Source organism: Spea bombifrons, chromosome 10, assembly GCF_027358695.1.
Source record: "Spea bombifrons isolate aSpeBom1 chromosome 10, aSpeBom1.2.pri, whole genome shotgun sequence".
Lineage (NCBI taxonomy): Eukaryota > Metazoa > Chordata > Amphibia > Anura > Pelobatidae > Spea > Spea bombifrons.
This window is the reverse complement of record NC_071096.1, coordinates 23840721-23854384: the sequence shown is the minus strand read 5'-3', so window position 1 is coordinate 23854384 and position 13664 is coordinate 23840721. Positions and strand designations below refer to the sequence as shown.

The 13664-nt window shown below is 42.1% G+C and overlaps 1 protein-coding gene across 2 annotated transcripts in view; it reads right to left on the bottom strand.

The window, feature by feature from the left end:
- The window catches only part of CARMIL2 (capping protein regulator and myosin 1 linker 2), a 121605-nt gene that overhangs the window by 13621 nt on the left and 94320 nt on the right, over positions 1-13664 (bottom strand). Inside the window, exons 7-8 of one of the 2 annotated variants that reach the window (XM_053449731.1) lie at positions 12832-13134; positions 5564-5671 (exon numbers count right to left, since the gene is read on the bottom strand). In XM_053449731.1, the coding sequence (XP_053305706.1) occupies positions 5564-5671; positions 12832-13134 (411 nt within the window). The remainder of the gene's footprint in view (positions 1-5563; positions 5672-12831; positions 13135-13664) is intronic. The other variant, XM_053449732.1, reaches the window with a different exon arrangement.

The window sequence follows — 13664 nt, the reverse complement described above, 5'->3', positions numbered from 1 at the left end:
TCGTGCTCCCACCACAGGACTTCTGCAAGGCAAGTGAACTTCAAAGGGGGTAGAGGAGAGGGTAGATAGTGAGAATGGGGGGAGAGGGTGCAGATAGTGAGAATGGGGGGAGAGAGGGTAGATAGTGAGAGGGGGGAGAGAGGGTAGATAGTGAGAAGGGGGGAGAGAGGGTAGATAGTGTGACAAACCCTGTAGCAGGAGGGCCATACATGTCACTTTTAGGGGTCCTAAGCACAGTCCTCTAGGGCAATCAGTCTCGGGAACACCAGCTTGTAACAAAACAGATCTTTATTTTTAATTGCTGAAACCCCAAAAACCAAATCATAAAAAGAAAACCTAGCTCCCAATTGGAGCCCTCTCTAAATGAACTATGCTGGTCCAGACTGACCAGCCTAATCACCCACTAACTCAACCTCCCAGCCAGACCCAGTTACACCAGGCTCTGGAAAACCTCCCCCAGACAGCACACAAATGTCCAGGCAGGTATTGCCTCACTTGGCTCAGGGATGGTCTTCTTGTTCAGGGCCTCTCCTTGCCCTGGGGGCACAGGGAACTTCCTCTTCCCCCAACAGTCTCTCTGAGTATCAGGCTCCAGGGGTTTTTAATGCCCAGCACCTGTGCCTGATGCCAGCCTCATAGAAATCCTGTACTGGATCCTGCAGACTTCTAGCCTCCTGGAAAAGGCGGCATGGATTTTCCACAGAATGGGGGAATGGAGCATTGGCCCACCCTGCTCTCCAATTGCTCCACCCCAGGGACCCATATGTATAATCTGCATAGCAGCTGTACCCAGATGCCATGCCAATCAACTCCCTGGGGTTCACAGTCTCACAATAGTGAGAAGGGGGTAGATAGTGAGAAGGGGGAGAGAGGGTAGATAATGAGAAAGGGGGAGAGGTTAGACAATTAGAAGGAGGGTAGATAAGTAGTGATAAGGGGAGAGGGTAGATAATGAGAATGGAAGAGGAGGGGGTAGATGGTGAGAAGGGAGGGAGAGAATTAATGAATACATGTGTGGATGCATCATGTGAATGAGTGGTAGAATGAAGGAATTAATGTGTGGATGAATTGTGTGAATGAGTGAGAGTATGAATTAATGTGTGGATGAATTGTGTGAATGAGTGAGAATACATTAATGAATATGTGTAAATGATTTGTGTGAATGAGTGAGAATAAATGATTGTGTGGATGAATTATGTGAATGAAATTGTGTGTATCGTAGATGTATAATTGATTTGTGGAAAGGCAAGGAGGGCACAAGCAGGGTGTTTCTGTGATCTATGCCTGCAATTTAGGGGGGGGTTATCTATACCTTTAATGCTGAGTTTTTATGTAAAATTCCAGTTAATCTATACAGTACCTGCAAAGCTGGGTTTGTGTGTTATTCTGTTGATCCATATATATGCTAAGCTATGTATTCATACATTATTTATGTCTACCTACAAATACAGGGTTTGTCCTATTCAGTTGATCCAGGCCTGTTGTGCTGTTTCCATGTGTTGTGTATTTGATCTATACCCCGAGTGCTGAGTTTACTGTGATTTCCAGTTGATCTATACCTGCAATGCTATGTTTCCATACATTATTATTGTATACCTGCAAATACAGCATTTGTACGTCTGATTCTGTTTATTTGATCTATACCTTCAGTGCTGAGTTCACATGTGAATTTCAGATGAACTTTACATGCAAAGCTGGGTTTGTGTGTTAATGTGTTGATCGATACCTACTATATGTTTCCATATATTATTTATTGTATACCTGCAAATTCAGGGTTTGTATGTCTTATTCAGTTTATTCAGTATGTGTTGTTTATTTGATCTATACCTAAACTACAGGGAGTAAAAGAGAGGTATGGCTTAGTGAATGAAGGGACAAAGGGACTCTGGGGATCATTACCGGGCAGAGAACCTCTTAATGTCATGGTAGGGTCAGAAGGAGGGAAGACTGCACTGACTCCCAGTCGTCCCCTAATCTGCAGTCAGTGTGGCAAATATTTTTTTGGTGCAGTAGCAGAAGGAGTGATTGCATGCTAGGGAGCATGTAGCGGGGCCCAAGGAAATGCTTATATTGGAAGCAGGGTCAAATATTTATATATATTGGCAGCAGGGGCTAATATTTATATATATATATACATATATATATATATATGTATATATATATGTATATATATATATATATATATATATATATATATATGTGTATATATATATATATATATGTATATATATATATATATGTATATATATATATATATATATATACACATATATATATATTTATATTGGGAGCAAGGGCTAATATTTTTATATAAATATATTTATAAATATATATTGGCAGCAGGTATTAATATTAAATGTGGTGTTTTAACTCCCAGGCAACTTGGCAAACCTATGCATGGGTGAGATCGCTGTACTCAGGAGATTTTGCTAAACACATATTGTCGACAGTGACATATACCTGAAGCTGTAAATGAATATATGACGTACAATGTGTTTGTAAAAAACACAAAACAACTACTACCACAAATTCTGACAAAGACTGGTAGTAAATTAGTGCATGGAAAGAGGTATTTTGAAATGACCATGGGGCAGAATGACCAGTTTTGAAAAAAATGGTTTTAAAATAGCAATATGTGGCGATGTGCATTATGACCAAACATCTCCACTTTGGTCTTGTCTGCCCAAAAGGCATTGTTCCAGAAGTCTTGTGGTTTGTTCAGATGCAAGTTTGCAAACTTAAGCTGTGCTGCCAAGTTCTTTTTAGAGAGAAGATAATTTCTCCTGGAAACCCTTCCAAACAAAACATACTTGTCCAGTCTTTTTCTAGTTTTACTGTCATGGACTTTAACATGCTAACTAAGGCCTTTAAAGTCTGCGATGTAACTCTTGGGTTTTTGCAATTTGCAATTGCACGGTCTGACCTTGTGGTGAATTTGCTGGGATGTCCACTCCTGGGAAGATTTTGAGTAATCCTTCTCACTGTAGAATGATGTTTGGAAATGGCCTTATAACCCTTCACAGGTTGATGGGCAGCAACATTATTTCCAGGGGCGTAACTAAAAGCCTCAGGTCCCCGGTGCGAGAATCTGTTAAGGCCCCCCAACCCAATCTACCCTCCTCTCACACCATCTACCCCCTCTCCCCCCCTTCTCAGGCTACATTTTTGGTCTTTGTTTTTATTTCCTTTTATTTGCCAACCTGCCCCCACCAGTTATGCACATCTGCCCCAGGCTTGCCACTCTGCCCTCTGATATGCCTTTTAACCCCTATATGCCCCTCTGCCTCCAGAAATGCCTTATATCCCTATACGCCACTCTGCCATATATAAAATGCATATCATGGGACAGAGTGGCATATAGGGGGGTATAAGGCATTTCTGGAGGCAGAGTGGCATATAGGGGGTTAAAAGGCATAGAGACAGAGTGGTATATAGGGGGTTAAAGGGCATTTATAGAGGCAGAGTGGCATATAGGGGGTTAAATGGCATTTCTGGAGACAAAGTGGCATAAAGGGGGTTAAAAGGCATATCATGGGGCACACTGCCTCCTGAATGGGGACAGAGGTGACACTGGGGAGCTGAATGGGGACAGGGGTGACACTGGGATTATACCGTATTTGCTCGATTATAAGACGAGCAAATGCTCTGAAAAATACCCCTCGTCTTATAATCGAGGTCGTCTTCTAATCAGACCTCAAAATGTCTGCTGGGGCCATGCTACTTACTGGGCTTTGATCGCGAGCAGCAGGAGAACAAGAAGCTAGCAGCGTGTCACATAACTCTGCCTCCCCCCTCTGGGGGCGGGGCCAGAGAAGTTGCACGCACAGCCGGGCCCCTGCAGAAGTTTTCGAGTGGGAGATCTGCAGTTCAGGTAAGGGGGTGGGGGAGGGTTTTTGTGATTAATGTGTGAAGTATGTGTGATTAATGGAATGAATGAGTATTTAAATGTTTGTGAATGAGTGTGTGTTAGTATGGATGTGTAAGGGTGGTGGTGGTGGTAGCATGGCATAGGGAGGCTGTACTCACACTCCTATCATCCTCAGGTTCCAGCATCTACTGGCTGCCTTAGCTTGATAGGAGTGTGATTGCTGTTAGCAGATAGATATATATATATATATATATATATATACCTCCAGAAATGCCTTTTAACCCCCTATATGCCACTCTGCCCCATGATATGCCTTTTAACCCCCTATATGCCACTCTGGGATATAGGGGATTAAAAGGCATATCATGGGGCAGAGTGGCATATAGGAGGGTATAAGACATTTTCTGGTGGCAACCCTGGGGGGCAGATGTGCATAACTGGGGGGGCAGGTTGGCAAATAAAAGGAAATAAAAAAATATATATTTTTCTCAATCATAGCTTTTATTAAATATGAAAATATTGTTTACATGAATTAATATTTACTAGTAAAACTTTTTTCCTATAGGGTAGTCTTATATTCAGGCTTTTTGTTTTTTTCCTAAATTAATATTTAGATTTTGGGAGGTCGTCTTATAATCAGGGTCGTCTTATAATCGAGCAAATACGGTATTATACAGTTTGTATAAAAATAAATTAGTTTACTGACCTTCTACTTCTTCCACTTTGGGGCTTTTTCAGCTTGACCTCTGTCCTCTGGTAGCTGCAGACTGCCGTTCTCTATGCTGACAGGATGTCACTGACACGACATCCGGTGCTCCAGCAGTCTGAGTGCGAGGGGGCGGAGCTTTCACTCCTCACCCTGCTCTCAGTCTCATCATCACTAGGCAGCCATCAGATTGCTGGAAATGTAAATCTAAACGGCCGATGCGTGCTAATGCCGCTGGCCGGAGCTACTTTAATCCTTTTTTTATTTATTTAATATGCCGGATAGGCTTGCCATATTAAAAATAAATAAGTATTAAAGTAGCACCGGCCGGCGTGATCAGCGCGCAGTGGCCGTTTAGATTAGATTTCCAACAATCTGATTGCCGCAAAGTGATGGGAGCAGCGTGAGGGGTGAAAGGTCCGTGCGAGGGGCCGGCGCTTCACTGCTGAGCGCCGGCATATGACGTCATTACCGAGACCAACACCTCACGCTCCCAACACTGCACTCTGGGCAGCGCTGAGGCAGGCGGCTGCGGCTGCGGCAGCGGCGGGGAGCGGAGGCATCCTGGATTTCTGTCAGTCAGGGGGGCCCAAGAGTTGCCGAGCGGTCGTTTTCAGCAACCGCTCGGCACCCCTTGGGCCCCCCTGACTGGCAGAACTCCAGGGCCCGGTCGCAGTCGCGACCCCTGCGACCCCGGTAGTTTCCGCCACTGGGTGTACTTAGTTTTTCAAACACGGCGTAATAGGTCATGTGTTGTTGTTTATCTGAGGTTGTATTTACCTAATTTATAGACCTGCTAAGGAACTGATGATTGTTAAATATGCCCTGTTATGTAAAACCTGCCAGTCTCCATACCTTACTGATTTTAAAGAGGTAACTTTGGTGCCCTCTTGTCTACCTTATCCCTGTCATTTCAGGATCAGCATCTCAATGAGAAGACTCTGCAGCGATGTTGTGGAAAAGAGAGCATACATAATTAGATGACTTACTGGCCAATTCAGACGTATATCCCTGTTCTCTAAGCTGATCTTCATGTGCCGAGACAGCTCTCCTACTCTGAAATTGCTTTAAACGAAGCTGCGGTTTGATGACATTTTCTATAAGAGAAGATAATCATACATCACAGAAGATATTTTTTTTTACTCTCAAAAAAGCATTAACACTTCAGCATGTTATAAGTGTGGTCTATTCGATAAAGGAAGTTGAAGGTGAATTGTACTGAATGTAAACATTTGATCACACTGCACTGAACTGTAAATTTTAACTCCCTTCCCATAACAGCCTGTGTTATTGTGGCCCAGAAAGCTGGATGTTATGTTCTGTAAGTGCACCTCTAATTACAAAGCTGAAATGTACCTCTTGACAAAGGATAAAACGTTTTAAACATACCTTAAACTTCTCAGGTGTCATCTCTGATGATTCAGACAGTTAGCATGGAGATGAAAGCTAGAAAGATGGTCATTAGGTGGACTGCAAGTGTGGGAACAGCATTTTGCGATAGAACACAGAATACTTTATATGACCACAGGGCATAGCATTACAGGTGTGGTTTCACGATAATTTTGTCCTAATTAAAAATAGTGACGAGGTTACTAAGAGCCTTGTGGATATTCTGTAGGTGTTCCAGCTCTACATCATAAAGGGACAGTCCAGCTCCTATGCTTTTAATGTTGAGAGGTACACTAAGGTTTAGTGTTCCCTTTATTTTTCCTGCAGGAGATATGTTTGTACTTCCCACTAGTCATCTACAGCGTTGGTTCAGCGAATGTCTGATTTCAATAGGAGGGCTTGATTCAAACTGTGGGTGGCAAGAATCATCACAGGTAGGCAGGGTGCTATAGCTCCAAGGCTGCAGATTTTACGTAAGGTATGTCTTCTTTTCATAGAATGCATATTTTAAGCACTCACATACTCCAATGTCTTCCTTGGTGAGGCAGTCAGGAACACACAACTGTCCTTTTAGTGTGTGTTCCTGACCAAAGAAGATATTATGTGAGTATTACTTTCTTCTGGATACGAACGGGGCCAATGAAGCGAGGGCCCAAAGACCTGGAGGGTGAGTGATATACCGGGTGGACAACCAGACGTGGTCACCAACCCTGTAGACAGGAGGAGCCAACCTGGATTTGTCCACGGCTGCTACGAGCCTGATCTCTGGACAGGGTGATATCCCAGTGCAGCAAAAAACGGAGAGCAACACAGGGATTTGTGACAATAGCCAATAGGAGGAAATAAGTGAAGTATGGCATCATTGCGAGCATGTGTAGCGTCATCACGCACGTCATTTTGCGGGCGTGCAGCGTCGACTCGCACATCAGTCCGCGAGCGTGCCACCTCAACTCGCAGGGCAGCCCGCGAGCGCTGCAGGCGTGCAGCGCCGACTCACTTGTCAGCCCGCCAGCACCACGGGCATGCAGCGCCGGGATACACGTCATTCCGTGAGCGATGCAGGTGTGCAGTGTCGGGTAGGTGCAACAAAAGCTTGGAGATTTTCCAAGGGGATAGTTCTGGTGTCCTTAAAATAGTTAAGTAAAGAGCAGTAATGGGGCACCAGGATTTCCACAAAACACTTCAGTAATTTAAGCTGGATTCCCTATCTTCATACAACTCTTCCAAATGGGGCGCACATCCACATGGGGAAAAATAGATATTTGACAAAAAATAGTGTAACTCCATATGCAAATAGGGGCTTAGCAGTATTGCAGGTAAGTAACGCACATTTCAAAGGACATTAATGAGCTCATCATAAGATATTCTTTAATTCTTGATAGCTAAAAAATATAAAAAATACAGCAGCAATGGCACAGTATCACTCGGTTAAGTGGATAAGGTAAAGTATTGCACTTACAACAGATGATATGTACAAAACCGCGTACAAAGTAATCAGCAAAAAAACAGGCACAGGGAAGTCACCGTCCAGCAACAAGAGCAGTGGTGTGTGTTTGCTTTTCTTGTGTTTTTCCCTATCTTCATGCCAGCAGAGTTTATAAGGTGTTGCGGATTTGACCAGGGTGTATATTTTTGCTATTTATTTGCCATTAAAGTACTTGCTTTGTTACCATCTGAATAATTCATTTGTTTTAATCTTTTGAGCATAAATTCCCGGTCTTCTGGAGAAAGATTTTATGTATATCTGCCTTAACTGCCTTAATGCTTATTACTTTCGTCAAGATCAAGAAGTTTAATGAGGAGAAAAGACATTGCCCTCCCGCTCACTCTTTTCAGCAGAAAGCTTGCTAAATCTTCCCTTAATCACTGCCTTATAGGAGCACTTTCTGGGAGGTAATTAAGCACATAATATAATGTAATGTAACAGGTCTATTCTATAGAAATAGCTTTCATGGAGGAAACGGGTTAAAGAAGGACATGTAAAGTTCAAGTTCCATGTGGTATTCATACCTGGGAGCTCTCCGGGTCTTGACACGCCCCGCTTATTTCATAATCAGCGGGAACTCCCACAGATGTCAGCGGGACCACCCACCAATGGGACCGTCCATCGATCTCAGCGGGACCGCCTACTGACATCAGTGGGTGGACCTGGACGCATCCCGCAAGTAAGGCTCCGGGTACAAACACACTATATGCACAACAACTGGATCCAGATACACTGAGGTAGCTCCGAGGCTTGAAGAAGGGCTATCCAAAACGTGTTGCTTTTAAAGCAGCACCTCAGTCTTTTGTGTTTTCCGGGCCGGGTACACTATTGTGCAGATAGTGTGTTTGTATAAAGGTATATACGTTTTCATTTATTCTAATCTTATTCTCTTGTTTTTTTAATAACATATTTGCTTTTATCTACTTTTTACATCTAGAAACATTTCCTTAAGTGATATAGATTCCTTTGTGGCATATATACTTATGCAAGTGTTTTCCTACCACATTACCGTATTGGCTCGAATATAGGCCGCACCCGATGATAGGCCGCATCCAAAAAGGTTGGTGCTATTTTAACCCCTTTGGGACAAAGGCTGATTTTATTTTTTTGTACCCTTCATGACAATGTTTTAACATTTCTGCGGTGCTCATGTTTAGCTGTAATTTTCTTCTTTATTGTTTACTGAACCCACACAAGTCATATATTGTTTTTTTTCAGGACAAGAAGGGCTTTCTTTAGATGTCATTGTTTTGATTGTATCATATAATTTACCATTAAATACAGTCTCGGCACATCCTGGGGTGGGTGTTCGGCGTAGCTGAATGCCTTGTGGTTTGAGGCTTTTCAGCGACACCATTGAAGTTTAGGAGACTCTTTTAAAACGTGCGTCTGCCGCCATACAGTGTATGGCGGATGTTGAAGCCCTGGGGAGGGGCCAGACAAGGCCCCTGATGCCGATCACAGTGTTGCTGAATGCCTCGACATCGAGCTATTACAGCAACACTATTTGGGTGCAGAAAGCAAACGTAGATCACTTTCTGCACCCGTTTAAAGCCATGACGGTCCTGGCACATCAATTGTCACTAACCGGATGTTAGTGCATGACGTGCCAGAACTGGCAATTGTCATTAAGGGGTTAAAGGGAAAAAAATGAAGAAAAAATACACATTAGTGCTTTATGCCCCCTAGAAATACCACCCTCCCCCCTGATATACCACTCTGCTCCCTAGATATGCCAACCCCCCCCCAGACTTACCAATGTACCCCTAGACTCCCTGGTGTCTAGCGGGGCCGGCTGGTGGACGTCTGCACGGTGGAAGTGCCGGCAGCGAAGGTTGCCTACGTGCATCTCGCAGACGTCCACTGGTGCCGGAGAGTAGTATCCAGGTCCCCTGCGCGTAGCAGGGCTAAACGAAAAAGAAAAAAAAAAAAACATTGTCCCTTATACAGGTGTAACCCGTGCTTGCATCAAGCGCCATTACACCAGATCAGTCCTGATGACACGGGACACCCCACCCACTCTAACGTCAGCCTGATCTCCCTTGTACTAGAGGGGAATCACCCCTCCGGTGCAAAAACCATAGGATATGCTTATGACAGCATTATATAAATATGTTCGGGGCCAATACAAATCGTTGTCTGGAAACCTATTTGTAAACAGGACTATGCATTTAGACTGGAAGAAAGGAGATTTAGTCTAAGGCAAAGGAAAGGGTCTTTATAGTAAGGACAATAAGTATGTGGAATTATCTGCCTGCAGAGGTAGTTTTATCAGAGTCTGTACAGACATTTAACGCCTAAGCGACCTTTGACGGTTCAGGGCCTTCACGCAGAAACGGTCACTTAACGACGTTTGACGATCCTGAACCGTCACTAAATTAAATAAGCTTAGAAAGTGATCAACTCAAACGGCTTAGAAAGTGATCAACTTAAATGGCGTTGCTGTAATGCCTTGATGTCGAGGCATTCAGTAACGCTGAGATCAGCATCAGGGACCATGTCTGGCCCCTCCTCGGGGCTTCAACATCCGCCATGCATTGTATGGTGGCGGATGCCCGTTTTAAAAGAGTTTAGGAGGCGATCAACGATCACCTCCTAAACTTCAATGGTGTTGCTGGAATGCCAGCGACACCAAACACCCACCCCAGGACGCGTCGTAACTGCTAAAGAGAGTGGTTACAACCGCTACTGCAAGTAAATCTGCCACTCGCAAGATGGCGGTGCCCTTTAAAAAAACAATCAAGTTAAAAAGAATCCTCAGGAGAGTCCAGTTTTCTAATCACAATGTGATTAGTAAAATATAAAAAAAATATGAAAAACAAAGGAAAGGAATCCCCAGATAAAAATATCTCAATATCCAGTACAGATCAAATGAGAATGATAAAAAAGAAAGCATTGAAATTTAGTGTTAAAACAAAGTGGCCAACAGAACAGCCAATGAATAGCATGGGGTGTTCATACCCACACTCAGGGGAAGGAGAAGGCAGCCAATGCAAAATCTTCTTTTCAGTGTATCTAGAGGGGCCCCTTCTTACTCAGTGTTCTATTGTAAAAGGTGACCAATGAGGAGTGCCTACTCTTTATGTTGTTCTATAGGGCTCTACAGAGGTAGTCCACCGCTTATATTGAATGCAACTGCCTGATGTCGATCCCAGGGGCACTCATTCAACTAGGCAGAACTGCCTGAAGAAGAGACCTAAATAACTTTGAAAGCCTGCAATCCATTATTCCTCAGTTAGCCGAAAAAGGTATCATATTTACCAAAATTGCTTTCTCTATTTCTATGGCTAACACAGTACAACTCAATTCCTTTAGCTGAGTGTAGACCTCCCACTGAAAGGGGATGCAACTGACAGAGAGACTATTTTGCTTTTTTAAAGGCTTCAATAAAGAACGATTAAGCCTCATTAAGGTAAAAACACATAATTTGTTTGCTGAAGAAAGTACTTTTTGTGCTATCCTTTTGTAAAATAAACTGCACGTCTGACATTTAACCATTTGTTTGTGGTTCTGCAACCTCCTACAGCATCCTATTGACATCTGAAATTGAAACTTTCTATGCATTAATCATACTAATATGTTTAATAAAAAAAACCACAATATAGCCACATTGGACCAGAAAAACGAATATATTGGTGTGGTTTTTCTAAGGGTCTACCTGTGCAAGACCCCCATTATGATAAACCATTGCAGTTTAGATCAAGCGGAAAATATAGGTAATAACTAATCATTACTGAAACATAATGTAAAACATTTACCATCCAGGTTTAAAATCAAGATATACATAACTTTGTAGTGTATACCACTAATTTCAAACTCCTAATGAAATCATTAAATTGGGCCAAAACATGACCCAAATCACTACCCTAATGCCCCAATAATGAAAAAGCAACACTAAAGCAACACTACCCAAACATCTCTTTGCCCCATGGCCCTAAATACTGATGAATGCATTTTACACCTGACCATCACACCCATATGAGCTTGTTGTACAGCCCATTCCAGAACGATTGGCATTAACATGGACCATCCAGAAAAAGTCCAGTGGCGGAGTTCTTTACGCATTGTGATCTTTTGGCTTGCGTACAGCTGGTCAGCCATAGAAACTAATTTCATGAAGCTTTGGATACACAGTGCTTGTGCTGATGGTGCTTCCAGTTTGGAACAATGTAGTGATTGGTGCTACAGAGGATTACCTGATTCAGCACATTTTGGCCACTTTGTGGCTGAGCTGTTGTTGCTCCTAGGTACTTCTACTTTGCAGCTGTCAGGCGGTGAACACAGTTGTGAAGTTTGTTGTCTACAATCATTTCCAAGTTTTCCTCCTGATTTCCCCAACACAACATTTCAGGTACAATTTGCATATCCCTGCATTTGTCTGTATTAAGACATATTTGCCATTTAGCAGCAGGTCCTCAGGGGTGCATACTCAGAGGTGTATATTATCAATATTAGGTTTTAGATATTACAGTTATGCAGTTATGCAAGTCAATGAGTCCAAATTAGCCCGATGAAGTTGGGATTCTTAAAATTATGGTGGAGCCTCAACTAGTTTGATTTTGGGAAGTCACCTAGACCTGCCTGTATTATTTCGTATCCAAATAAACTCACAAACTTATCTACAGTATAATCTTAGTGCTGTTGCAGAACACAAAATGGAGTTTTATTTACATTCATATAGAGAATTCATCAGCTATGTATGAATTATGACAGGTAAAACTGAAAATGTATGCTAAAAAGGTTGAATTCTTATTGGCTACATTACTAATGGTATCCTCATTGGGAAATAGTAAAATTCACTCTAAAATGTGCAAAGAGATGAAATATTGTCTTCTTCCCTCAACTCACTACACCACATCTATGAATGAATAAACGCCATTGTTTTTAAATGTGGTTGGTCATTGTTTTTGTTGGTCACCTACACAATTTAAAACAAAAGTTATGGGGTGATAAAGGTCAAGGAAAACCCCTCCACTTAAAAGTAATGGAGTAGCAGAGGCATTTTTAAACTCTTGTCTACACCAACCACACAAGCCAGAAGACTTTTTTCCCTCAGAAATGTTGTAGTGCTCCCACATATGCAGGGAATTCAGGGTAGGAGTGTGCATACAACGACAATGATAATCACCTACACATTTTATACAAGTATTTTCTTGCATGATTATGCTATACAGTATATTTAAAGCACCGTACGAGCCTTAATGCAAATACAATGCATTAAGGCTCGTACGGTGCTTTAAATGTGTGACTCACGAAATTCTGATGTATTTTAAACACTTGCTTATGATGTAAATACAATGTAAACATATCAGAAATCAGAGTTTGCCTGGCAATGAGTATTAAATTAACAGCTGCTTAGTGTCAAAGTGAAAAAATACATACCTTCTTCCCCAAAAACTTTAATAGTTGAGTTGTTTGCCTCAGAAGTGATGCCCAAATGAGTGCTTCGGCTGAGTGAAGGGACGGGAGAACATTGTTCAAATGCTGGTAGACTGCCCCCTGTTTTTTTTTGTAAGGTTGTTTCAACATGATCAATGATTGCTAAGGATCTTCTTGGCGAAGAGTGAAGTTCCATATGCCTCCCCTTGAGCTCTGTGTTTAGCTGTTTTCTTAGGCTTTTCCAGACTTGCATGCCTTCTGTAGGATTGTGAAGCGGGTCAGCTATGTTTGGAGATATTCTCTCTGCTGTTTCACAAATAACAAATAATTATGTCTGGTTAATTGCCAAAACCACACATTTACACATAACGTTTAATATATGGCTGCGTTTGTAGAATTGTGGTTCTTTAAATACTTTTCACATCTGCATTGTATTACACTTTTAAGGATACAGACAAAAAAATAAAACCCATGGTTTAAATATATGCCATCTAAGTAAGGGAAAATGCATTTTTCCATAGTCATAAAGGGAGGCATAAAACCACTAAACCTATGTCAAAAGTTGGAAAGTTTCAAAATATAGCAAATATACACAAATTAAAATGCTAACACTTAACTTAATCCAAGAGATCAACATATCCACAAATGTGAAATCTAGGTAAGCAACGAATGAAAATGAGATACATGTCTCATCTTTTACCTAGTGGAATCTTGACTTCATCAGAACAACCAATGGACACTCATGGGATACAGAAATTTAAAGCTATAATACACCCTTCCATATATTGTAGCAGAACAGGTATACAAGAAAAATGTCCTTTATTGGTGAAAGGCCT